This window comes from Pelodiscus sinensis, chromosome 2, assembly GCF_049634645.1.
Source record: "Pelodiscus sinensis isolate JC-2024 chromosome 2, ASM4963464v1, whole genome shotgun sequence".
Taxonomy (NCBI): domain Eukaryota; kingdom Metazoa; phylum Chordata; order Testudines; family Trionychidae; genus Pelodiscus; species Pelodiscus sinensis.
Window position 1 is genome coordinate 45,996,663 of NC_134712.1, and position 27,463 is coordinate 46,024,125.

At 41.4% G+C, this 27,463-nt stretch overlaps 1 protein-coding gene across 2 annotated transcripts; it reads right to left on the reverse strand.

Annotated features, from left to right (window-relative positions):
* Window positions 1–710: 710 nt before the first annotated feature.
* Window positions 711–25,622, reverse strand: LOC102453298 (carbonic anhydrase 2). 2 transcript variants are annotated; one of them, XM_075920441.1, is made up of 7 exons: window positions 25,356–25,622; window positions 24,265–24,462; window positions 8,187–8,305; window positions 6,047–6,139; window positions 5,041–5,103; window positions 3,981–4,136; window positions 711–1,549 (listed from the first exon to the last, which is right to left on the reverse strand). In XM_075920441.1, exons 1-7 carry the CDS (start codon window positions 25,387–25,389, stop codon window positions 1,430–1,432), a joined length of 783 nt encoding a protein of 260 aa, XP_075776556.1. In that variant the 5' UTR covers window positions 25,390–25,622; the 3' UTR covers window positions 711–1,429. The 2 variants fall into 2 exon arrangements, with proteins under 2 accessions (XP_075776556.1, XP_014437144.2); XM_014581658.3 differs by lacking the exon at window positions 25,356–25,622 and adding an exon at window positions 25,027–25,182.
* Window positions 25,623–27,463: the final 1,841 nt, after the last annotated feature.

Consider the following 27,463-nt stretch of genomic DNA (forward strand, 5'->3'; position numbering starts at 1 on the left):
GCAGGCAGTCACCTTCTGTACCTGATGGAACCTGCGTGTTGTCTTCACAGTCAGCTTCAGTCACATGTGCTGGAACTAAGGGAACTGCCACAGCCCTGGCTGGGAGTGGTTTCTATGGTATAGAGGTTTACAGTTTGGCTCAATGGATCTCAGCACCCCTACTATGTATGTTGATCTAGCACCTCTGGCTTCATCATCATTATCATTGCATCTGCTGCACGGTGTTTTCACAAAAAAACCCATCAGGGAGCAACTGATATAGATCCAGGATGGTGGGGTGCTTAACACGCTCTACAATCAGGTCATTTAGACTGAGGGCTACCTATGGCCTTAGGAACCTAACTTGGTCTTAGTATGATTTTTTTCTCCTTTTTTGTTAAGAGCAGTTCTATTAGGCAAATGGCTTTGCCGATCCTCAGGGCCAATTGCTTAAGGCTAATATTGTGTATTACTCTGTAATCTGACCAAATCTGGTCCACATTTCAGCTTCAGTTTCCTTGAATTCTGCCACAAAACTCGTGAGACCAATCCCTGTGTATTATAGGTTTGTTGTTAATATTTATAATGTATTAAGTGTGTAATTATGTGTTAATTGATATTATATATAATGTATAATATAATATATACATATACATATGTATAGACACACATAACTGCAGAAAACTCTTTGATCCATTTTCCTGGATTGAATAAGAGCTTGGAAACAGAACTATAATTATAGAGGTATTTTATTAGAGAATTTATCTAAAATACAATATTCATTTCTTCATTAAATTATTACATATATTACTTTAGTGGAAAGATACTCTGTATTATATCTATAATAATCTATATATTTTATAGAGATTTAATTTAAGTCATTTTGTATTTTTAAAAAAACCCAACACATTAACATTAAGACATAATTGAGGTTAATGATACCATGGCTAAAAATGTAAAACAATTTTAAAAATATTTACACTTCAGTTTCTTAATCGTCAATATTAATTTGCTTTTGCACTATGTTGACACTACTTAACCTCTTAAATGGCATTTAAAATGTTCAAATTATTCTATATTTATGTGCTTCCAAAAAAGCTTCACATTACTGAGTACAATTAGTTATATGTACTATTACCTGTAGCTGAGGTTACTTAAAATGGCTTATTTTGCTATCATTATGTGCTTTGCCAAACAGCTTAAGTGCCAGTCACAGCAATCATCATCAAACATCACAAAGATTTTCTCCCTCCCCAACATATAGAGACCCTTTTTCTCTAGGGTCTTTCACATTTCATTAGCCAGAACTTCAGATGCTGAATGGAAGAAGTGAAATATCTAGGAGAAGAAATGTTGCCAGTGCACCTCTAGCGAAGGTTCTATTTGTGCTTAGCAGAAGGGACTCTTTCCTCATAGACAGAGCAATTTCCTACGAGCTCAGTGCTTTAGCTTATTGGAATGAAGCTCTAACTTCTCTGCTTTTCAGAGGCTGGCAGGGGCGCCAGTTGTCCATCATATTGTAGGGGGTTTCATTCTCAGTACTGAAGCAAAGGCCACGGAGTTTGCACAGCTGGAGAAAAAAGAAAAATCAACATTAATCTTCAAATGCATCCTCATGCCTCCAAAGACCTGTTTACAGTATATACTGTGAGCGTAGAGTTGCCAGATGGTTTCAACAAAAATACTGGACACACTTGACATTACATCACAATCTACATTACATCTTATTTAGAAAATACCAGACATTTATATTTTCTCATTTAAATTTGCTCAATTTCTTTCCCAAACAGAAAGCTCAAATACTGGACTGTCCAGTTCAAAACTGGACACCTGGCAACCCTAAGCCAGAGACAATGCAAATCTTAGGCAATGGGGAAAGGTGAGTGGATTAAAGACATTTCTAAGCCATCACCTCCCTAGTGTTTAATTGGTGTGAGAGGAGATGTATATTAATTTCGATTGGAATGTACAGTAAGAATGTGAAGGCCTAATCTAAAGCACAATCTGCAGTTTCATAGCCCGCCCCCAAATAGAAATGTTGTGCGTTTAATTGTTCCATAACATCTTTCTGTTCCATAGGTGCCTTATGACGGCTAGGCCCTGAAGTATCTGAAGCAAATCTGTGGTTGCCCACGTAAGACATTTACTATACACAGTGCAATTCATCTGCTTCCATTAAAAACAAGTCTCACTGTGCCACACTTGAGACAGGAAACTCTCTAGATGTGGTCCATAGGGAGTTACCTGCCTATATGTGATTTTTACACATCCTTCAGCTAATTCAGAATGGCAAAACCCAGCTTTCCAGGTCACCATGTGGATTTATTGCAGGCACTCAGCCATTCATGCTGCTTTCTCATGTGTAACACAGGTCATGCAAGTATAATTCAATGCAAGTGACCAGCAGGTTAGAAATAGTCCTCATTTTAGTTGACTGATATGGGACATTATGTCTGAGAATACACAGCTAAACAGAAACTGCTCACAGAAGTTTGAGATAGGGCTGCAGCATTTTGTAACATTCAGAATGGCTTTGTGACATAAAATCATGCTGTACTCTGATTTCTGCATAAAGGCATCTCACAGGTGAAGAGCTGCCTTATGAGTGGCTTTTAACTTCACCGAGCGGAATAGTATGTGGCTCAGAATGCTGAAACACGGTGTTCCAATAATTAATCATTCATTTCAGTATAGTAATCCTTATTCCTTTGCTATCCTAAACAGCTTCCTGCTCTCCGGACAAAATTCAAATATACCTATCTTTAGAAAAGCAGCTCTCAACTGAGAATTGAAGTCCAGTGAAAACATTCCCCAAAAGATACTAAATTTTAGGATTTCCTTTCTCCTTCCCCCAAACTGTTTTATGTTTTTTTTTTATTTGTTCAGCATTTAGGATTGAAAAATACATGATATGTGCAGCTTTGGTCTTGAATAGTTGTCTTTGAAAGGTGCAATGTGATAAAGAGAATTTGAGGATGGCGAGAAATAGAGGATGACTTTCATAAGACTGGCCATACTGGGTCAGGCCAAAGGTTCATCTAACCCAGTATCCTGTCTGCTGACAATGGCTAGTATCAGATGCCCCAGAGGGAGGTAACACAACAGGTAATTCTCATGTGATCCCTCTCCTGTCCCACAAGGGAAAATACTCATTTATTCTGAGTATTTCCCCTCTTCTCTCTCCCATATCCCCTAGAGTAGTAGTAGTAGTTCTTGCGTCTTTAAACAAAATGTCAATCTTAAGACTCACGCCAAAGCATCTTATTAGTAGCAACAGATTCTATACTTTAATGAATATTTCCAATAGTTCATCTTCTTCCTTTCCCCTGCACTTTTATTTAATTATTCCCAGCACCAGCTCACGGCTTCTTTTCATCTCAACTCAATGAAGAAACACAATTATTTTATTATTGTTAGAGCAATAGCCATTGGTATAATTGATTTAAGCCTTTGAGGGTTAACTAAAGCCCTTCAGACATGGTTTATATTTATAGACTCGAAGGTCCTATTTTTATCTTCTTAGCTAAACCACTGCAGACCTGAGGATGAAACTTGAATCTAAATAATTTCATTAAGGAATGGTACACAGAACTAAAGCCCAGAGACACTCAACTTCTCAGTGCTCTACTTTGCTACAGCATTTGCCAGTGTCATCAAGCTGCACAATATAATAATTTCTTAAGATAAAATGCTAACTTTTGGAATTTTCTGCATTCCAAGAAATGGTATTTCTACTTTGCTCCTGACCTGAGTAGCAGCAAAGTCCACTTCAATACACATATGAAACGCAGTTGCCAGAGGGGGAGAAAATAACCATTTCAGATATGCATATTGAACCAGTGATTCATTATGCTATCTGCTTTTTCAAAAAGCTTTGCTATCATACTCAGTTCTATTCCAGTAATGTAAACTGAAGCTTTAGCAGAAGATCCCACTGAAGACTAAACCAAAACGAAAGTATATTTTGACATAGAAAAAAGCTTTAGCTACTGAAGATTTACCTGTTCTGGGCTGACATGAACGGGTTCTCTCAGAACATGCCAGATAACGCATTCAAGTAGAGGGGGAGTGGTCAGTGAACCTTGGTAAGTCCAGTAATCCAGGGATGAGGGAAGCAGTTTCATGGGATCAAAGTTTGTGAAGGAAGCTTGCTTGCCCTAAGAAGACAGAACAGCCTGTTAAAACTGTGGTGTAAGAGGAATTGGAAAATACACACCCTGCTTGCCTTAGTGGAGCTAGTTAAGGGAGATTTGTTATTTCTTGCCAAATGTGTCCCCTGCTTGAGAGAGAGAGAGAGAGAGATGGATGCTAATTCTGCACAATACTGAGGCCCTCCTACAATTTACTAATGTCTGTTGGAGTTAAAGTTGCTCAGCACCTTCCAGTTTTGAGCCCTCAATTCTTGTTTCAAATGTCTAAAGTTACTGCCTCTTCTCAAAATATCCAAAATCTATGTCTTACACACAGATGGCTAAAGAGATATAGCAAATATAAAATTATTGATCTGATTCTGCTACATAATGTTAATGGCTAAACTCTCATTGACTTCAGTAGGAAATGGATCCTGCCTTGCATGATTAAAGATTGGCATATTAAAAATGCAGAAAGAGCTTTCCTGTCACCTTTGCGGCTGGGGGCCTAATATGGCAATAAATATTGGGGGGGATCACAGGAGGAAATTTGAACCCAAACGTGTTATTAGTGTAACTCATTTGATTAATGCCAGGGATGAATCTGGCCCTGTTCAATAACTGTGGACACCACTGCAATTGAAAGTCACAAGCACACCATCATATTGAGATGAAATCATTCACATAAATCCTTTCCAGTTGCAGGATAATCTACTTGCCTCCTATTACCCTAATTTGAAAAAAGTATTTGAGCTCTCATCAGGGTAGGGATTACATAGGCACCAATGCTGATGACATGGAGAGAGCTGTTCTATACAGTAGCACTTGCATATGGAAAGCAAAAGTAAAGAAACACAATTTTGAGCTTTGAAAGAAGACTATAAGAAAGCAGCTGTGCTTGCTGTCAACTGGCACAGAGATCATGCACTACCTTGGTTTGAATGGAGTCCAGTGCATCAATAACTTTCTGTATCCCAGGCCTGGCACTTCCCACCTGTAATACAAACCACAAGAAAAGAAAGCATGTAGATGCATACATCATGGCTTAGATTTACCACTGCAGCTGAGTGATGTCACATGTTACATTACATCACCAGTGCACCAATTAGAGATTTCTCATAATGCTGATTGATTAAAGTGGCTGTTCTCTCACATTGTAAAGAATATGAAGTTTGACAGCACAAGTGGCTTCCATGGACTAACCTGCAGAAGTCAAGGACTGTGGGACAGAATAAAATGATTTTTTAATTATATGTAAATTTGTTAATGAATTTTAACTGTTCATTTTTCAGAAGATGTCAGATTTAAACTGCCAACTTGGTAGCACAGTAAAACAAATCAGATTCTTTAGCTGGTTGTGTATTTCTTCACCTCTGTATTAAGCAAAGGTAATTCATCTTGCACAAAATACACCACCACTTTCAGGTAGGAATAAGAGATCCTCCGGAAAAGGGCTTTATTCCGGAGGATCGCGCCAGTCGAGACGCTTTTTTCCGGCTTTTCCCCAAGCCGGGAAAAAAGCGGCAGACATGTTTATTTAAATCCGCGGGGGATATTTAAATCCCCCGCGGATTTCCCTATTCTGACTTACCTGCTTTGCATCCCTTTTCCGGAATTTGGGGCCAGTGTAGACGTAGCCCTCTAGTATATTGGTATCAAGGACCATAGACCACTATATCTTATTTCTCTTCCTAAATAGAGGGATTTACTGAGTATACCTTAATGCCAATATAACTCTGGTGGATGTACCTCTTTAACTCTATAGTACTGTTAAAGCACTACAGCTTCTGGGTGTAGACAAAACCTTAGATTTTAAGCTTTCTGGGTGGGGAAAGTGTTTTAGTCTTGTGTTTGTAAAGTAGCTATCGTGATGGAGGACCTAGGCATTAATACAAACAATACATTACAATAATAATAAGATGATTGTTTTAACTAACCTGCAGAAAAACGCCTACCACACACAATCCATCAGGATGTTTCACAGCTTCTCCAAATTTACCATACTTTGTATTCCAGTGAACAAGGTGAACCTAAAGTCAAGAATAAGAGATGTTTATAAATAGTACATTCCATCTAATGGAGTATCTCATCTAATAGATGGCCATTTTTACTAAACATTATCACAGATTTTTTTACTGCTGAAACTTTACAAGTTTTGAATACAGTTATATATAAACTTGTTTCATCATTGAATTGTTTTTATGTCGCATGTAGAAATGTATGCAATAGATAATTATAATGCATAAAATGTGCTTCTCATGCTTATTTTCAAAAAATGTTTCTGAATGCAACAGTTATTATTGGACTTTATCTTGTAGTTTTTATTCTGGCAAAACTCCAGTTGGCTTCAGCCGGAATTGTGCATGAGCAAGAAGAGGAACTGGCCTAATTATTTAAAATCTGTATATTCTGTTACTTCAGATTATAGGGCTAAATATGCTTTTAATGCACACCCATTGACATTAGAGGAGTTATACTTACTTACATGCAGGCTGAGTTTGGCCCACAAATTAGGGAATGCCTTAAGAAAATGACAGCTCCTGGAATGCTTTGGAGAACATTCTGATTGGAAATGTACCTCCACAACAGTCTAGTTGGTTTGCTCTCCTTCTTTGTTTTTGTTTTCTTAATTGTTTCTAGGGCTACTAAGATGACAAGATGATTTTGATTCTTCAAAAGCTCATCTGCTCCTGCTGCTTATTCTTCATTTGAAATCGTAACAATCTGTGCCATCATAACTATCTGCACAGGAAGTCCAAGCAGCTAATTATGGTGCCACAGGCAGTATTTTATAACCACAGGGATCCAATCCTGCAAGATACACAGGGGCTCCTAAAGCTGAAACATGCTCAGGACCTTGTGAAGAAGAAGCAGGGCAAGTGAATTCTCAGGTCAGTTTCTGGACACACGAGGGATAGGAAAAGAAAGAATGCAAGAAACTACTTCTTCCATACTGCAATGCAAGGACCAGCCACAATCCCAATCCTTGTGCTACTTTAGACCAGGTCTATACTAGACCTGGAAGGTTAGCTTAAGGTATGCAACTCCAGCTACATTATTTATGTAGTCAACATACCTTAAACTGAGGTTGGCGTCATCTTCACAGTGAAAGGCCGATGTGAGAAAATGCTCCCACTGGGTTTCCTTACTCCTTATGACTGCATTGGTGCTGATGGAGGGTTCCCTCTGCATTTGATTTTGTAGGTCTTTACTAGACCCACTACATCAAATGCCAGAAGATTGATCTCCAGCACAGTAAATAAATAGACGTGGCCTTAGTGAAAGAATTGGGAGACTCCACCACTGCTCTTAGTGCAAGACTGGACTGAAATGGGTGGGATGAGAATTAATCTAGGACCTCATTCTCCTTTTGTTCCAGGAAGCACAGTAGAAGTGAGCATGGGTCCAGTAGTGTGTGGCAAAGGGTGACACAGCTATGGCTCTACCATACAGTTCTGTAAGGTACCTGGAGGCATGCTGGCCATGACAACTAAAATGTCTGCTTGAGGTCCCACCATTGCAAACTCCTTTTGTTTACTCATTACCATAGACCGTGACTTGAAAACCATAATAAAGCCATTAAGGAGCCAAAAGCCTTATCATGTCAGTGCAAGCACTTTGTTTTTTAACAAAGAGACAAGGAAAACGGGAACCTATGATATACAGATGTGCAGGGAATAGATTTTTTTTTCCCCGGCACTTCCCAAGAGTCACTGAGAGTGCAGGGAACAGCCACATATCCCTAAATTGTTTGTTTGCTTCTGTATCCTCTTTGAAATGAAGTGGCTGCAAAGAAAATGAATTCTTTTTACAGTGAATACCATGTCTCATTCGACACCATCCAGCACTTTTAGGTTGTATCAACACAAGATCGTGTTTTACCATTTCCCACCATTGCTATTATACATGCCACTCCTGTGGTGTGAGTGATGTAAACCAGCAGCCGACAATTGTCATGGTCTTACACTGCTAGAGCTACTGGCATTGCTGCCAATGGGGAGAGTTGTGCTGGTGGGAAATGTTAAGAGAAAATACCTAATGTGGACAGTCCCCTAAAAGAAAAAAAGCAAGTCTTACCTCAGCATCATATTGTTTGCCATCCACAGTGTGCTCAGAACCTTGGCCTTCACAGGAACCCCAGTGAATGTGAAACTGAATCAGTCTGTAGGTTCCTGTCAGTGCTCCGCCTCTCAGCACTGCAAAGTAAACAGCTTCCATCAGCATTTGCCTCACCTCCTTTGTTATGGAGCTTTATTCTAAAACAGAATACTGAACTCAGGGGCTTCTAAGGGCAGGTCTGCACTACAAACTTGTATTGGCACACAGCTGCACCAATGCAGCTACACCTCTGTAGCACTTCTGGTGAAGATGCTCTAAGCTGATGGGAGGGGCAGTAGCTACATTGGATTTGTTATGAAGTAAGTGTAATATAGATCTAGACTAAGTGAGACTGCTTTTTGTTGCTCTGCATGTTACCACACTACTCTGGATTACTTTTTACAATACAATGCTATTACTAGCCTTTACCTATACCAGACATCTAAAACCTTAAATGCCTTTAATGTATGAAATTCATGGGCAATTTACCAGCCATGCTAATATAAGATGATTGGACTGGATTTAGGAAAGGTCTGTGATAAACTTTTATGTCATGACACAAATGAAAAACTCCAGGAGGATGAATAGCCAGAATTCTAGGGCCATATAGAAATATTCCACCCAAGTGCTCTTAAAGGCCTAACTCTCTTTGCCTTCCTCATGCAAATTGCCCTTTCATTTTAGGCCATTTACTTAGGCCTTGATTCTGCAAACACAGTGGGGAGCCCAATGTTGCTGTCCTCCAAACTAAGTATGAGTAAAGGCCACCCACAGGCATCCGTGAGGTTAAATGCTAGGCTTAGCCTTCCTCGCTAAAATAAATTAAATTTCAAACCTCTAGTGCAGCGTTTCCCAAACTATGGGCCGCAGCCCGGTACTTCCAAAAGTTCATGAATGGATTTACTGGTCCTCGTGTCAAAAAGTTTGGGAACCCCTTCTCTAGTGTGCCCTCCACCTCGCTCTTCCCCAAACTATTTGTAAACTAGAGGGTGGCACGTGAGTCAGCTCTGAGGAGCCACGTGTTTGGAAGAAAGGGTAATTCTACACTACAAAGTTAATTCGAACTAACAGATGTTAGTTCGAATTAACTTTAATAGGTGCTACACTAGCGCTCCGCTAGTTCGAATTTAAATCGAACTAGCGGAGCGCTTAGTTCGAACTAGGAAAACCTCATTTTATGAGGATTAAGCCTAGTTCGAACTAGTGGGAGGCTAGCCCTTCCCAGCTTTCCCTGGTGGCCACTCTGGCCAACACCAGGGAAACTCGTCTGCCCCCCTCCCGGCCCCGGACCCCTTAAAGGGGCACAGGCTGGCTACAGTGCCCGTGCCAGGTGCAAGCCTGCCAGCACCCAGCCAGGAGACCCTGCACCTGGCACGGATCGAGCCACCCACCCGATGCCCCCAGCCCTCCCCCTCTTCCCGGGACCAGGCTGGCGGCTCCCGGGAGCTTGTCCGGGACCGCAAGAGGCGGGCACCCGCCTGGGCTAGTGCAGACATCATGGACCTCGTCCACGACCTCCGCACTAGGCAAGGAAAGTGGCCGGCTAGGGCAGGAGAGCTGCCAGCCTGACCACCCAGGAGTAGGTGTGCAAGAGAATCAAGGGGGTCCACTGAGACCCCCGACCCTGAGCTTACAATGGCCGTCCTGGGTCAGACCAAAGGTCCATCTAGCCCAGTAGCCTGTCTGCCGACAGTGGCCATCCCTAGGGACCCTGGAGGGGATGGACTGAAAACAGTGACCAAGCCACTTGTCTCATGCCATCCCTCTCCAGCCTTCCACAAACCTTGGGCAGGGACACCACTCCTACCCCCTGGCTAATACCACTCCATGGAGCCAACCTCCATGACTTGATCTTACTTCCCTTTAAACTCTGTTCTAGTTCTAGCCTTTACAGCCTCCTGAAGCAAGGAGTTCCACAGGTTGACTCTTTGCTTTGTGAAGAACAACTTTCTGTTACTAGTTTGAAGCCTGCTACCAATTCCTTTTCTTTGGTGTCCTCTAGTCCTTCTTTATGGGAACTAATGAAGAACTTTTCTGTATGCACCCTCTCCATCCAACTCCTGCTTTTAGAGACCTCTATCCTGTCCCCCCTCCGTCTCCTCTTTTCTAAGCTGAAAAGTCCCAGTCTCTTTAGCCTCTCTTCATATGGGACCTGTTCCCAACCCCTGATCATTTTAGTTGCCCTCCCCTCTCCCAGCCTCTCTCTTCCCTTCTCCCACCTCCTTTTCCCAGTCTCCCCCAGTTTTGTTCAATAAAGACAGATTCCATTTTGGAAGAGACATTATCTTTATTTTGTACATCAAGAAGAGGGGCTAGAGAAGGGTAAGTGGAAGGAGGTGAGGGAGGAATGGGGCACGAGCCCCCGATGGGGAGGACTGGGCTGTCTCTGTGGGCTTCTGGGGGTGGAAGCTCTCCTTCAGCCCCCCAATTGCCCCCTCTCCCCAGATGGCAGCCTGCGGCAAGTGCAGCCGGTCTGATGGTCGAGTGCTGTGATGTGCCCAGTGTGGGCACTCAGGGCACTCCAAGCCAGGACTGCTTTGCAAGCGGGACACCCCTGAGAACTGTCTGTCCGGGGTGGGGGTCGGGACCCTTTAAGCACAGCCCTCGGCTAGCCTGAGACAGCATCTCCACGCTCTAAGTCCTCCTCTGATGCCCTGCCGGCACAGCTTCCGGCCATCCTTAAGCCCGGTTCAGGGTCCACTTAATGTGGACATGCTAGTTCGAATTAGCAAAACACTAATTCAAACTAGTTTTTTAGTCTGGATGCGTTAGTTCGAATTAACTAATTCGAACTAAGTTAGTTCGAATTAACGTTGTAGTGTAGACATACCCAGAGGCACTTAGTTATGAACTCCCCTATTTGGTATTGCTGTTGCTAATAAAGTAACTATCTCCTAGTGTAACCAGAACACTGAGCAGTCCTCTCATTTATGCAGGATTGGGCTCCCCACATTGTCTATCTCACTCATTGATTTTTAACCTTATGTTTATAGTCAGACCAGTCCACCTTTGTGAGACGCAGGATCAAGCTCTGAGCCAGGAAAATGCTCAGATCAGAGAAATTATGTCTTCATTGTGCAGCAGCCAGCCCAGAACAGGCAATAAGTAAGCCTACTGAAATCAAAGGAGCAAATCGTGTGGATAAACAGAGAAAGGTTAAGCCAAACTGTTCTACTGCATGTAGGCCTCACAATCTAATTCTTTGTTTAAGCCGGTATTATCTGAAAAGCAAAGGTATTTAGGAATAAAATTTGAAATGATATATACCCTACAACCCAATTTTATACTTTCCAAGTGACAAGTGTGCTAGCTGTTACTGTAAAAGTGCCTGGATTATGCATCACAAACAAAATAGGTTAATGTAATGAAGATGCTTTTCTCTGTTGCAAACAGTCCGTGTCCATGATTGCTCCAGTGTGTGCCTGTGTAAGAGTATGTAAACTGAGTGCCGATTACAATAGGCCACTATCTGTTCAGGCTAACATAGCCCTTGACAATTAAGGATGGGGGAATTACAGTGATGTGAAAGGAACGGCTCAAGACTTTAGCCCCAGGAAAATGCAATTTAAGAGGTATACAACAACCTTTGCTTCCTAATTTACAGCTTTGTAGGTGTAAAATAAGTTTTGAAAAACTTGGGTACAAAGGGCAAAACACCCCTTTCTGCATCTGGACACATGCACTGTGGCTCTATTTAAGATCTCTGCATGTCTAAACCCCATGTGATGCACCAGCCAGGGGAAGATAGGCATTCCTCTGTCTAACTCACTTGCAGGGCCCAGCCCTGTTAATGTAGTCTGAGGCCACTTACTGGATTGGGCCCCACACGGGCTCACCCAAAATAGCTATGGGAGATCTTTCATAACTTTGAGTGTAGGAGGATACTCACATGGGCTTGAACCCTCTTTGAACTAGGAGGAGATGAGAAAAGGGATCTGCTCCTTCTTATGTGTGTGGCCTAACCCCTGGGCTATGGGCCATTTTGATATGGGGTACCCTTGTTCTCTCCTGCTGAAGCTATCTCACTGTGGCTAAATATTTATGGGGCATTAGCACCAGGGTGTCCCAGATGAATGTTCTAACTACCATAATATAGAGCAGGGGTGGGAAAACTTTTGGGGGGGTCAGGAGTCACTGCCCCATAGAAAAATTAGTCAGGGGTCACACACAAAAAAACCCTCACTGCTGACTGAGAAGCAGAAAGACACTCCTCACATCCCCCTCACAAACCAGAGCCTCGGGGTGGAGGGGCCCAGCCTAATAGATTTTGTGTGCTCCAGCCCCATGATTTTGGGCAGCAGGGGAGCTGGAACACCAGGCTCTCCAGTGTAGGGGGGAGCATGAGCCTCAGGGGCCGGATCCAGGCAAGCCAGGGTTTCCCACCCATGATACAGAGTCACTTTCACACTTGCTCTCTCCCTCTCTCTGTCCCAATAGATATTTAATTATGTAGCCACCAGGGAACAGCTGCAACAAGAAAGACTTAAGGTACCACATATCAGAATATCCCATAGTTCAGTGGCTAGGGAACTTAACTTCACATTCACATCCTTTCTTCCACAGAGGGGAACAGAGGAGATATGAACTGGGGAATCTGCTACATCCTATGTGAATTAAGAGGGAGCCCTTTTTCCTTTCCCTTTCTTCCTCTTCTACCCCTTGAGCTCCATGCAAAACAGCATAGCTGTCTAACTCTGGGAAAGAGTTTACCGCTGAGAATCCCAAGGAATGGGTGGTGTTTCCTTGTAGCCTGGACTTATGTGCCAAATTCCCTGAGGAGGAACAGGGCTTAGGATATTATCTTGACTTGGCCATTTCCTATTGGCTAGCTTAGGCAGGGAGCGGTGTTCCCCATAAGCTGTGTGCTTGTGTGACCGCTCAGAAGAAGCTCCAATGCTACCTAGCTGATTAACAGAGTGCCCACAACTAGGCTTTGTGTTTCTCCTGGTGGTGCACGTTCACACATGCTTCAGTGCACATAAAATTTATTCCACCCATGGATGGGAAAGTCCACTCACGGATGGAAAAGATTAGTGGGAACATTGGCAGAGAACTATCTTGTATGCTGGCTTTAGTGAATACCATTCTTAGACATCTTTCTCCCATCATTCATTGTATAAGGAGCCCTATCTCAGGCTTTATGATTCACAGTGATTTTCTAGGCATTTGAAACTAGGCATGGTAACAAGGACACAATTAAGTTACTTTGGGAATCTAGTCTGATATTCCTTCTTTGGCAACTGAAATCGAACCACAGAACTCCCACCAAACATTTCTCTTTGTGAATCAATATTCTATTTTGGTCATTGTATTTTCAAACATGTTAATCAATGCTGAACAGATCATGCATCATCCTACCTATTGCCAAACTACATGGTGAGTGCATATAATGTGTGAAGACAAAGTGAATTTCTTCCAATGGTAGCTAGACATGTATAGATTTTATATTATATATAACTTTTTAAAAGCCATCATAAATTACGAAGAATGGTTGTTTCAAGCAGAGCACTATAAGTTATAACATTTTAAGTAAAAATAGTGTGAACGTGTTTCTTTTCTAAAAGAAGTAACTGTTTGTTTTTTCAAAAAAAGTAAGGCAAAAATCAATTAGTCCATATATGCCAAGATTCATTTAGTAAAGGGGGAATTGTTCTAAAAACATATCTCCATACTGTACTTGCTTTTTCTTTGCCCAACAGAGTAGTTGTTCATAAGATATAAAAGGACCAAGATATCCTACATTCTTAGATCCCATATAACATTTTACACATTTGTGGCAGGTTGATTAGCTGCTATTAATCAATGGAAAGTGTGTTAAATCCACCTGCAGCATGGCTTCTTTAGGAATCTTGATAGGATTTTATAAAACTCACAAGATAGACAACAATCTCCCAACAGTTTTTGTTTACTTTTTCTTGTTCTGTGGTTCTCAAATCCAGTGCTAGCTTCTTTTGAGTCACAGCCGAACATTCAAAAATAATTAAATTGGTGTGAACAAATATCAATTCAGCAGGTTTAATTAAAAAACAGCCCTCATGCTAATATATATTAAACAGTTATTAATGTTTGTTACCACGTATCAGTGATGCCCGCCAAAGAACTAAAGTTTAAAACAAATCTGACATGTGAAACATATGTCAGAAATTCATTTCTAATCAGCAAAGCCCTTTTTAAATCCTTAATAAATGTCAGTGTTCCCACAATGTAACAGCTGCCGGAAGAAGTGCAAGAGCGTTTACACTATGAATTTTCTTGTTTCATCCTTTTCATTTGCAACTAGAAACATTCTGAAGTCCAATCTTCTTGACTCCTTTGCTGAGTGCTAGGAAAGTTTAGATCCAGTTCTGAATTTCCTGGCTTTAACCCATCTCTTCTTGAAACTGATTTTATTTAAAATCTATGTACATAATACCCAAGTATGTATGTCTCCTGCTCTGTGGCCAAATTATAGGAAGTAGCTGTGGCAAACAGAAGGGAAGAGTGACTGTGCAAGAACAATACCTCCCCACTGAATATCAACCTGCAGCCCCTCTATGGGTGCACAACATAAACTCAAGTACGTGTGAGCAGGAGAACATTGCTAGCTGGATGTGAGCTGTAAAAGGGAACAGCCAATCTTGGTCACATGTTCCTTTCTCAAAGTCACATATTCCACACTCCTATTGTGTCCAAGGCTCATGTGACAGATGATGGGCTATAAATGTGATTTTTTTCTATTTGATGACAACATGAGAGATATTAATGTACATTTTGGGGCACTTCATTTACATTTTGACGTGAGTACTGTGTGTTTTCGGTTTTGAGACAATGTTGAGCAGAGTTGAGAGACAGCAGTAATAATAATGGTGATAATGATGATGAATACCTCCAAGCAACTACATAGAAGTTAGCATTAGAAGATCTCAAAGCACTTTAAGAAAACAATAAAAGTGCGTTGACTTTAATGATTAAATCCTACTCATTTTACTCATGTAAAAAGACCCATTGATGCCACTGGGATTCCTTGCATGAATACATTAAAACTGGATTTGGCCTAACACATTTCCTGGTAAGATTGTAGAGTGTGTAGAAATAAGAGATTTTGTTGATTTAGGAGACACAGTCAAAGGTTACAAGGGCCAGGCCATTCTCCTGTAAGAAAAAGAAGTTTTATTCAGAAGTTCCCTCTCCCATATTGACTTCAGAGCATTAGCAACTTTGGCCTAAACTGTGTGGGTGCGACTAGACTGGCAAGACTACACTGACCGCTTGAATTTGCGCAAGAGCACTGACTTCGTAATGTACAAAATCAGTGCTTCTTACGCAAATACTTTCACGCTCCCGATCGGGAAAAAGCCCTCTTGCGCAAGAATACTTGCTCAAGAGGGCCAGTGTAGAGAGGGAAGAATTGTTTTGTGCAAAAAAACCCAATGGCTAAAATGGTGATCGGGGTTTTCTTGTGCAAAATCGCGTCTAGACTGGCCACGGATGCCTTTTGCGCAAAAGCACTTTTTGCGCAAAAGCATCCTTGCCAATCTAGATGCTCTTTTGTGGAAATACTTTTAACAGAAAAACTTTTCCATTAAAAGTATTTCCGCAAAATCATGCCAGTCTGTGGGTAAAATGGATGTTATTTAGAGAAGAGTTGGGTCCTTGATGTGAAGCTTTGTAGGAATACTGTGGCAGTACTGCCAGGATTTCAAACATTGAGGGGATCTTCTCATTATAAAGAGCAAAGCCCTAATTTGTCTCTTTCAGGGAAAAGCTTTTCTTGGAAAGAATCCAAAAAGCTACACTGCAAGATTCCATCATGAAATAATTCAGACATTGTAAGAAATCCTCCACTTATACAAATCAAACTGGTAGGAGATAAAGTATTCTAAGGCTTGTTCATCTGAATATATGCAGAAGCAGGAAATACTGCTCAAATGGAAATGGGTAAAAATGAAACATTTTCCTACATATGAAACAATAGAGTCATCCAAGCAAAATGAAAGTACACTGCTCAAAAGTCTATGGAATTTAGTGTTTAAGTCGGTCTTTTCACATAAAAACCCCAGCAGTAACAGAATACCAGTTTTATTTAGCCTTTTCAGATAACTCTCCCCCACACAATCTGCTTTTTCCTATTGAAAGCTGTTGATTTTATATCATGTCGGTATAGGAGATAGAGACACACATTGTTTATTGTTTAGCTATAATATGTAAATATAAACACAGTATATATACACTGCCATATAGACAAGTGTATTTATGATAGGAAAAAAGGCTGAGGAGATAAAATATATTAAATATTACTTAAAACATGCCATATTGTACTATAACGGATGAGAAGTACACTAAATAGCATGTTCACGGGTTCTGAGTACATATGTAGGAGAAGAAGCTTCCCCAGCTGATATACTGAAGAGTTCAGCCAGGGTGAGTCATAATCCCTTGAAGGGCATGTCTACACAGCAGGGCTAAAGCCGAAATAAGCCACACAATTTAAGCGACGTCAATTGCATAGCTTAAGCCGAAATAGCTTATTTTGGCATTGTCTATGCAGCAGCAAGTCTGAGAGGGAGCACTCTTCCTCTGACTTTTCTTACTCCTCATGAAATGAGGGTTATAGGAATTGGAGTAAGAAGTCCTCCAGCTCGACATTATTTTGACATTATGCCGAAATAATTGCTTGTTGTGTAGACGAGGACTACCGTGAAGACATAGCCTAAGGCTGCCAATATACAGGCTAGAATGTCACATTTGGGGAGACGTTGCACCTTTTATTTTATCTCTCCCAAACATCCCTCCTAAGAGAATATATCACAATAAGCAGAGAGTAAGGCAGGCCCAATAGTTCTGAATGGATGAATTAGCCTTGTGTTGCAAGGCTGTTGTGGGAAACTTCCACAATACATTTCACCAAAAGAAAAACGTGTGACCGTTACTGCTGATAAACAGCCTCATCTGACTCAGATAGAAGCCATTTGGGAAGCCTGAGATGGTGGAAGGTGTTTCGAGGAGATAACATTAAAGAAATTAAACACTCCCAATATGTGCCACATTTGCACAGACTGCACACTGGCAGCGTGACAGTGATCGTGACTCACCCTGACTGAACTCTTTGATATGGTCTGAGTGTCAGCTAAGGATAGCTCACCCTGTTTAAGGATATAAGGCTACTCCCAGAACATCATGACCAGCGTACTCCTCGTGCCATTAGTAGCTAATGCAGTTACATATATGTGGGGAGGCAGAGGAGACAGTCATGTGTAAATACATATATACATCCATGCTTATACATGTACACACACATCTCTATGTGTTTTAATTATATATAAATAAAACAATAATTCACACATACACAATGGACTCATGGCATGAGAAGAAATCTGAAGAACAGTTTCATCCAATAGTGTTTTGTCCTTAAGTAGGGATGGGTTCTCCCTAGCTTATGCATAGACCATACTGAAAAGTTCAGTCCAGGTGAGTCATAGTTTTTCATTTATCTTATCTACCAAAAACACCCCTTCTAATCTATCAGGCTCCCCAAACAGCTTCTAACTAGAGTTGCCAACACACCAGGACTGCCCTGGAGTCTTCAGGAATTAAAAATTTATGTTTCATTAAAGATTATGTCATCTGATCAAATCTCCAGGAATATGTCCAATCAAAACTGACTTTTTTAGCAGTACAGTAGCCAAAAGAGGCTTTTGTTTTCAAGGGGTACAGTTAAACACATTTCCTTACAGTGAAACCATTTGCAGATACCACTTGTACATGTTAAACACTCAGAAATCCTTAAAAATCATTAAGAAAAATGTCAGTAAAGTGCATTGCTGTTAACACAGGAGAGGAACAAATTGAGAATACCAGGCCTCTATGGGTGAAGTTCACCAAGGCAAAGCCCAGTGCAGCACTTAACTCCTACATTATCCCTGAGCAAGGACTTTATATAGGTTTTAAATTGTCAGATCCTGTATGCATCCTCTGCACTGGGGTGAATTTCCTCCTGTATGAGATGTTCTTACATTGATAATTGCCATATTATAAGCATGAAGATTATTTCAACTTATATTGTGGTAACAATATGCTGCCCTGTATCCTGGCAGCTGTATCTATGGAACAATCCTAGCAACTGTCACTAAAAAAGTGTACTGCAAAGTATTACGATAGTACCAACAGGTGTTTATTTTCCTCTGACATCTAACAGATGATGAACTGAACCATAGGAAGGCAGGGTCCCTTGCCCCAAAGAGCTTATAAGTCTTTTACACCTGTCAGTAAATGAACATATGAAAGAGGGTGAGGAAAGGGATATGTCAGACAAACAGAGTAGACATGGGGATGACTGTATGTAGTTCTGTTGGAGCCACATTCGTCCTAATAGGAGGTAATAACTTTTTTACTGGACCAACTTCTGTTGGTGAGAAAGACAAACTTTAAAGATTACACGGAGGAGGAGGAGGAGGAGAAGATGAAGGAAAAGAAAAAATCATCCCAACAGAATATTGGGCTGCTCAACTTAGCTCTTATACGTTGGCTAATTTCTTCCACTGTCATAGTAGAAGCAACTCTAAAGAAGGGAGCTGAATGAAGTGAGGAGAGTTTCCTTGCACTATATGTGCCCATACCAGAATTGATTTCTGGCCAAAAGATTTAGTTTAAAACATAACTAAAAGGAATAATATAAGGACTACCTACAGCTAGGAGAGCACTGAGGAAGTTCTGACTTGCATAGGTATGTCAGTATCCTCTCCATTTCTTTAGCCACAAGAGTGCTATACAGTCAGTTCCCCCTTGTGATTACTATATGTCCAAGCCAACATTTTGAATGTGAAGATTCTGGACATATAATGGTGACATGTAACATTGGGCAATAGCTAATGTTATACAATCAGTGTTTGTAGACCTAAAAATAGACCTCATGTGTTGATGGCAGTGTTCAGAACGTCTTATCTTAAAGACTGCAGACCTGTACGTTTCCTTCTTATACCGAACCTCACTGTAGCGGGAAATGGAAAAACCCAACAGTGACACAACTTTCAGTGTAATTCACTGCAAACCAAGCAGTGCCTGGACACTCTCTCCTAGGATAATAAATAGTTTTTGGTTTATTTATACTGAGTCATAAAGAAATAAATATGTGTGAATGGTGCCCCTCACTGCTTCGTTTTTTTTCTGTTATAGAAAGAATCACCTGAAAAAATGTGCTTAAAATTATGTATGAGATTCTTCTATGCTGTACTAGTATCAAAGTTGGCCCAATATTTTGACCTCCTAGGAATGGCAGAGAAACTTTAAGGTATAATTTTGATTGTATTTTCATAAAAATGTTCGATTTACATGAGTATGTAGCTTGGCTTAGAATATTTTCTCTATCTTAAAAGCAATCATATATAAAAAGAAGAAAATATAGCTATCAAAGAGCCGGCCATAATGAAAAATTACCAGTCTATTTACTATTTGCTATAGAATTTTAAGTGAGACTTTCCAATTAAATTATACCATATTTATAGAAAAAAATATTAGTTTACATTATGATTATAAAACAAATTCATAACTGATATGATCTTTGCTTCTATCCACTTAATAAGCCTGAGATTTTCTACAAGGTATAGTGATCATGACTGTGAGCAGTGCCATTGAAATTAAGACTCTATGCATACTGTGCAAACATTTCTGAGGAACGCTTATATAAAGCAGATGATAAGCAGGTTCCAGGTTTTCTTGTCACTTCTATTTAGCTGTTCTAAGTCAGTTCTCAACTTTGGTTCACCAGTTTCTTGCTGCCATTTAGTAATAGTGAAAGTATAACTATTTCCTTACGAAAGGATTTAAAGTGTCTGTAACTTTAAATAGGTGCAAATATCTTCTTTAACAATAGGGAAAATCCCAAGAATAAGGTGCACTCATTATGATATTTCAGGACCTGATCCTGAAAATCCTAAATACTGCATACAACACTTAGTACCATGAGAAGTTGCATTGATGCAGCTGGGTTTCTGAGACATCAGAATGGATACACTGTAGTCTTTAAAGTAGTCTCTATGGTATCTGTAGGAAAGAGACTATTTGCCTTTATTTAATGTGCCAGATATTTTAAATCCCATTGCTAGAAAATACATATACTTTCACTATTACTAAAAGACCAGAGTATGCCTAAATAGGATTTTGGAGTGAACCTCTGCACCTAGATAGACATATTCAGGATAGCAGGGCTCACATGAATACTATATAGCTGTAAAGACAGGGCTTTGAAATTGTGGTGCAAGCTGTAAAGCTTAGGAAAGGAGAGCACTTCAGAGTCTCTCTCTCACTATCCCAAGCCACAACTTCACACAGTGGCCACATAGCTATTTTTAGAGTGCTAGCAGGAGCCCTGCTACACAAGTCTGTTGACCCAGGGTAGGATACTCACTACTTCTTCCAAAATTATATGCAGACACAAAGAAGCCAATTGAAATGCTCCACTACAAGAATTAAAATGGATGAAGAGAAAATAAAAATAACCAAAGAGGGATTTTGTATCCTTGTTGGTACAATCAGTCTTGGAAAGCTTTCTGTAAAATTGCTAACAAAGATTATACATAAAATGTCCATACTAAAGGATGATCATGGCTTTTTAAAATAGAAAAAAACTTTTCGGTAAAATAAATGTGGGCATTTCATTATTTACAGCATTTCTAAGACTGAACTAGTAACAGTAAAATACTATGTATCCACAGATACAGTAAAATACTGTGGACACACTTAAAGTCCAGAGACAAATCCTGCCCATCGGATTCATTCCAGTAATCCCAAAAATTTCAGAACTACACTTGTGAGTCAGGGCTGCAGAACTGGCTGAAAGCTTTTATAAAACTTTTTTTTTTTAAAGATTACTCTCAATATTTAGTAGTTTCTAAAATTTAAATTTCTAAAGCTGATTTTCACAAAACTTTATCATTAGTTTAGAAATCTTAAGTCATTATGATACAAAGGAGTTTTATTAGAGTATTGAACATGCTTGAGATATTTTAATAATGAAAACAGACCTTGATCATTTATTTTGCACTTTTGTTATGCTGCACAATACCTGCATCTTCCAGCAAGGGGAAAGGAGAATATTTTGTTGTATTCACATTTAGGCACTTGGCAAGTTGAGCAGAAAACACATTCAATGCATTATATAACAAATCATGGTGTGCTTACTATACGAAGTCCCATAAACATAAATGGGACTTCTCACATATATGGAACCCTCCAAGAGTTATGCTTTATATCAAGTATCTGCATATTCTGATCTCTAGTTTCTATTTATTTTAATGATTTTATTAATAATGACCACATTAAATATTGTCTAAATCAGAGAAATATATAATGATCACAGGGATGCAATTCCAAAAGTTTTTATCCAAAAATATTGCACCTATTTTTACTAAGACATTAAAATCTGCACCTTTAATTTCTTGGACATGATCATGTAAACTGTAAGTACATGCAAACTTCAGTCACAAGAGTATTGCTGTTGACTTCAATGAGATCAGTGACAAGAGTCAAGTTATGCACATTCTTAGGTGTTTGTAGGATCCAGGACAGTGGGACTACTTCTTTGCATAAAATTAATTTTGTGTGTGTAAAATTAGTCACAAATCAGGGCCTTACATATTACTTTATGGTGTTTTATTATATGAGGTCCCACAAACATAAATGGGACTTCTCATGGAAATGAGCACTACACCCTTAAATATTTGCAGGATCAGGTCCTTAATTTTTAACATAAAAAAGGACAGCAGATAAAATACATTCTTATATTTTTTTTCAGGCTTGCTACATTATATTTAACTGGGAACTAGTAAAAAAATACTGCTCAGCATCAGAATGCTATATAAAGGAAATGCAGGAAATGTAACCAAGCAGAAGCTTTATATTGTGTAGTAAAATTAAACTAACTAGTTAAATGCATACAAATGAAGCAATTAAGTGTGCAGCCAGCTAGATTTTATGTATGCTGATTTTCAAAGGACTATCAGAGATTGCAGAATCTACCCTCAGGTGAATTTATACAGATATCTGTATAATGTTTTCTTTTTTTTCTAGTCCAGTGCTTAATGATTTGTAGAGCTACTGTATTTTCATTCTCATCCCCTTCTGCCCCCACTCCTCCTACAAGCTGTAGCTGTGTGTGAACCACTCTCACAGAATGGAGATATTTCATTTCTGTGCTAATTTTTTCATTAGAAGTTTTTCTTCCAAAGGATATTTATATGTCCTGGCAGTTTACTGTCTCTGCGTTACTGAATTTAAATGAAATTTCTCAAAACGGTATCTTTTTTACACACAAGCACACACAAACACACTCTCTCTTACACCTGATTTTCAGAGGTCCTAAATACCTGCCCCTCTCCTCATTGACTTCAATAGGAGTTGTGGCCCCTCTCATTGACTTCGATAGGAGTTGTGGCTAATCAACACATGAAAATCAGGACTAATATGTATAGCACGTAATGGTTTAATTACCTAGCAAGGGCCTGATCTTGCTTCATCTGACTTTAACCTGAGAAGAATAGGGCCCTCCTGAACCATTGGATAGCAAATCTACTTTTTATAATTTATCATATTTCCTACTTCTCATTACATAATTAAAATTCACTAAAGATCTGAATCTACATGGTGCTGAGCACTGTCAACTTCAATCAACTTTAACAGGTCTTAAGAGTTCTCAGCAGAGAACTGAGCACCTAGAAAACTGAATCAGAATCACCTTTCAAAGCAAAACAGATATCTGTACTATGGGGAAGCTCTGACCGAATTGTATATCCTTGCCTATACTCCTGTGAAATATTTACCTATCCCTTTAGTCCCATTTACTTTAAAAGCAGGTAGGAAATATGTCTGTGATTTTTCATGATAGCTTTGAGCAGCTACAATACTGCCTGGGTATGAATACACACACACTTTCTACAGGCATTCATGATTTGTTTTCAGCGCCATCCCCTAAATGACATTGCCAAAGAACTGCTTAGGAAAAACAGGGCACTTGCTCAAGCAAGTTAAATCAGGCAGTGTCTAGAAAAGGCAGCTACTGTCTCTACAGAGGATTGTTTCCCCCTTTTTAAAATTAAAAATAGAGGCACATTCATTGTAGCAGGGTGGTGATTTCTGCAAATGCAGCCAGCTGATAAATTACAGTGAGGAAGCAAGCCGGCAAAACCCTTGCTCATACAAGTAGTCCTGACTCATGCAAATACTCCCATTCACTATGGGACTGCTCCTGTGAGTAAGGACTGATCATGTGAACAGAGGATTGCAGGAGCAGCCCTTGTCAGGACAGTACAATGAAGAGGTTCCTGAAATACCACAGAATAGCTAGCTCTTTGTGAACTGTGTGGGAATGTTTTCCATGTATCTCTATCTTTATCTAGGAAGCCAAGAGTCAGGGAATGCCAGGGCTGATGCTGATTTAAATTAGAGAATATCAAACTGACATTTCCTAGCCAGCCCTCTGTTTCAATATTGACCTAGGGAGATGCTCCCCCCTTTTCTGCTTTATATTGCTGGCAGCAAAAATATAAAACTAAAGAAGCTATTTCCACATAATTTCAAGTTGCTAATTTTAGTTCTTTTACTATTCTGTTGTTCTTCTCTTCCTGAGCAAATCCTGCCTTTTATTGGGACCATTTGACAGATACCACTGAAAGCTAGCCTTTTTCTGATGAGAAATACACTTTGTCATCCCTGATCAATTACCTTACTTCAGTCTATTGCTCATTTGATGCATGATCCAAATCCTACTGAATTCACTTAAAAATTCCCTTTGACTTCAATGGTCTTTGGATCAGGCCAGGTCAAGACAATACAGAAAACCTCAACTTCTTTTAATTAGAGCAAAGGATGCCTAAATGAATGGATATAAATATTCCTGGGTTGAATCCTGACCACAGTAAGGTAAAAACTGCCCCTGACTTCACTGGGACCAGGATTTCACCACATAGTTTTAGCAGAAGGTAAGGGAGAAAGAGTGTTAAATTCCCTCTTCCCTTCTTTCTCCTAGTAATGTCCAATCTATGCCATTTTCAGTCCCTTAAAGGAGCCAGTACAAGTGAGGACTCACCTGATTTGTCGGAAGAGTCGTCAAACTCCACATTGAAAGAGTGCCCATTATTGACGATGTTCCTAGCTGTGGAGGGGTCATAATTGAAATGCAAAGGCTTCAGAGAAGAGTCGTACTGGGCGGACGTGGTGTCAATATCAATGGGGGATTGATACTCCCCATTGGCAATGGGGAAATCCTCATGCCAGTGAGCAGGTCCTACAAGAGAAAACACGGACAGATCCAATGTGAAAAAGATGCAGGCAAGGCACTGAGGGTGGGAATCATTTATCACAAATGCGATAGAGTAGTTAATGCTAGAAGTGGGTCTGCAGCTTTTAACTTTTGCATTGATATTTAACGATGCACCTATCTCCGCCAGCTCCAGTCCTTGCCACATAAATCAAGGGTAGAAAGATCCTGAGGACTGGCCTTATGGATTCTCTGTTTCTAGTGCATTATAGGCGTCGTGAAAGGCTGCTGCGGTGCGGACGGAGGGGAGAAATCCTGCACTGATTGCCCATCCGGCCCCGCACAGCATGGAGCAGGGGATGGGATGTGCAGGGCACAGAGGTCTGACCTCTCCCGCCGCCGGCCATGGGATGCTGTCACGAGTTGTGTAGCAGCCTAGAAACCAGCGGCGGCTCCAGCCTCCCCCTCCCTAGTCCCGGTCTCGTAGAGAAACTTCCTCCCGGATGGCAGAGCCACCCTGGGCTGAATCCCGCAGCGGTCCGGGCACGCACCCGGGGGCTGGAGGAATGCGGAAAGGCCGGGGCCGCACACCTGCGCGGCACTGCGGCTGCATCTCCCCGGAGCCAGGGACTGCGCGTCCCCTTCCCCACGCCCAGGTAGAGCGGTCGGGGCTCCCCTCGCAGCCCCCGGCCCGGGTACGCGCGGAGCAGCTGCCCTTGGGCTGCCGCGGGGTAGATCGCGCTGGGGCCGGTCTCTCCCCTCCGCGGCTCCTGCGGCAGCCGAGCGCTCCCGCTCGGGGCAGGACGTGCCCCCGCCAGCCCAGCGGCGCCGCCGGGGCAAAGAGCAGCGGGGCCCGCGCTGGCTGCGGCAGGTGCGGCGGAGCGGGCAGAGGGAGCCGGCGCCTCCCGCGCGGCGCTCACCGTTGTGGCTGGCGTAGCCCCAGTGATGGGACATGGTCTCGCTGGCGGCTGCAGGACGGTGGCCCCGGCGCGCCGAGCGTCAGGGGCTTTTATAGGCTCCCGCCAACTCCATGCCCCCGTGTGCGGCCGGCGGGGGGAGGGGGAGGGCGACTCCTGCTCCGGCTCAGCCCGCGCAGGGGGCGGGGAGAGGCAGGAGCCCTTTATAACCTGCCGCCGCCGCCGCCGCCACCGGCAGACCGGCACCGGCACCACCGCAGCAGCCGCCCATCCCCCTGCTGGGCGGCCGGCCGGGATGCTGGAGCCAGCGGGCTGCCCTCGCGCGCGCTGGGGATGGACCGGGAGCCTCTCTCCCCCTCCCCCCCCTGCTCCGGGGCGGCCCCTCACCTGCAGCGCGGGTGCGCCAGATGCCCTGCCCGCTGCCCTCGGCTCAGCCCCGCGGTGACCTTGGGACGTGCGCGCGGGGCGAGCTGCGCTGCGGCAGGGCGGGCGAGGAGCTGGAGCTGGAGCTGCAGCCTGGGGAAATGGGGAAAGGCGGGGGGGAGGGATGTGAAGTTGCTGCTGCTCCCTGTTGGGAGCTGAAGGGAAAGGTGCTGCAATCAGGGCATTTATTTCTGGAGAGAGACATTTAATCCTCCCAGGCTCAGAGTTTTCCGGAGGTGCCAACATTTGAAAGCAATTACTGGGGATTTGGAGGGGGATTTATAATAGTCTCAACCAATTTATTAGAGGGAAACAATTGTAACATTGAAGAAGGGAGGGGGAAGGGCCCTTCTGAGTAAAGACACTACTTCATCATTATTTGGTCGCATCCAGAGCATGATGGACTGTGACTTTTCCTGAAGTGGGTCTACACTGTGCAAGTTTACAACATCTCCTGTTTGTATGTACACAGTTAAAATTAATTAAAATGTGGTATATCTACTTTGGGTGAATAAATGACTGACCAGCCTAAAATAACAGCACAGGACTGGTAAACTAACCCAATGAGTGTGTGAAAATAAACCTAAAGCAGTAGAAAAAAATACTTATGGTGGGTTTCTCTACATAGCTCTGCACCACAGTAGTTAATTGCTGGGCCTGAAGGACACAATCCTGCAAACCAAGAGAAATGAACAGGTTTACTCACATGAGTGGTCCCATTGTACATGAAAGTAGTGAAGCTACTTGTGTGTTTAAAGTAATTATGTTCATATGGATTTGAAAGACAGGGCCCAATATGAATAATTTTAATGTCTTGTTGGTTTGGACAACTTTGCATCAAAAGGGCACTGCTATGCTATCCCAATTTCATAATCAAATAAGTTATAAACCAACATGCAAGGAAGAGTAGTAATTTTGTTCTGTCTGACTAAGCAACATGGACCAAAATCTGTTGTTAATGTCTCCACTGTAACACTCCATAACACTAGAATGATATGAATTATATTGAACATAACACATTTGTCCCATGCAGTCTTTCTGTGGAAAATGGGAAAAGGGTGTGCATATAGTACTTACTTTGCTTGGAAGAAATACAGACATTTCTTACCCTTCTTGGAGGATTATCAGAAAATATTTGAAAGATTACAACTGATTAACAAAGTATGCATGTTCTTTTACACTTGTCTGGTTGCATTTAAGTAGAAGTAGAGACCCCCAAAACACAAATGGGAAAGCAAAGCAATACACGTAGCAGTAATTTGCAAGTGGCTGTAATATATGTTATGTACAATACAACTGGAAATTTCCAGGGCACAAATCCACTGGGAAATCCCTCAGTTATTCATTAAAGCCCCTCCTCCCCCTTTGTACACACTTTTTGTGGCCTAGTATTTTTTCTTTCCATGTTTATTGACACTCTCTCACTTAAATGTGCTTATTTGCACATGGACACATATATATAGACACACAGAAACATGTGTATGCATGCACCAACCATTCAAAAAATAACAGAAAGGCATTCACTTTATGCTCTAGTCTTGCTGAACAAGGCAAGACTATAATGTCTAGATATGCCATATGGCTTCTTTCATTACTCAGAATTTAAAAAGAAATTGGAGGCTGATCCTGCATTTTTTCACATGAAAGTTTCTATTGATTTCAGAAGGAGTTGCATATCCAAAACAAGT

Coding starts and splice junctions, on each gene's coding strand:
- LOC102453298 (XM_075920441.1), bottom strand. CDS start 25,389: ATGTCCCATCACTGGGGCTACGCCAGCCACAACG. Junction 8,306..24,264: donor CGACTCTTCCGACAAATCAG/GTGAGTCCTCAC, acceptor TTTACTTTGCAG/TGCTGAGAGGCGGAGCACTG. Junction 4,137..5,040: donor TGGACTCCATTCAAACCAAG/GTAGTGCATGAT, acceptor CTGTCTTCTTAG/GGCAAGCAAGCTTCCTTCAC.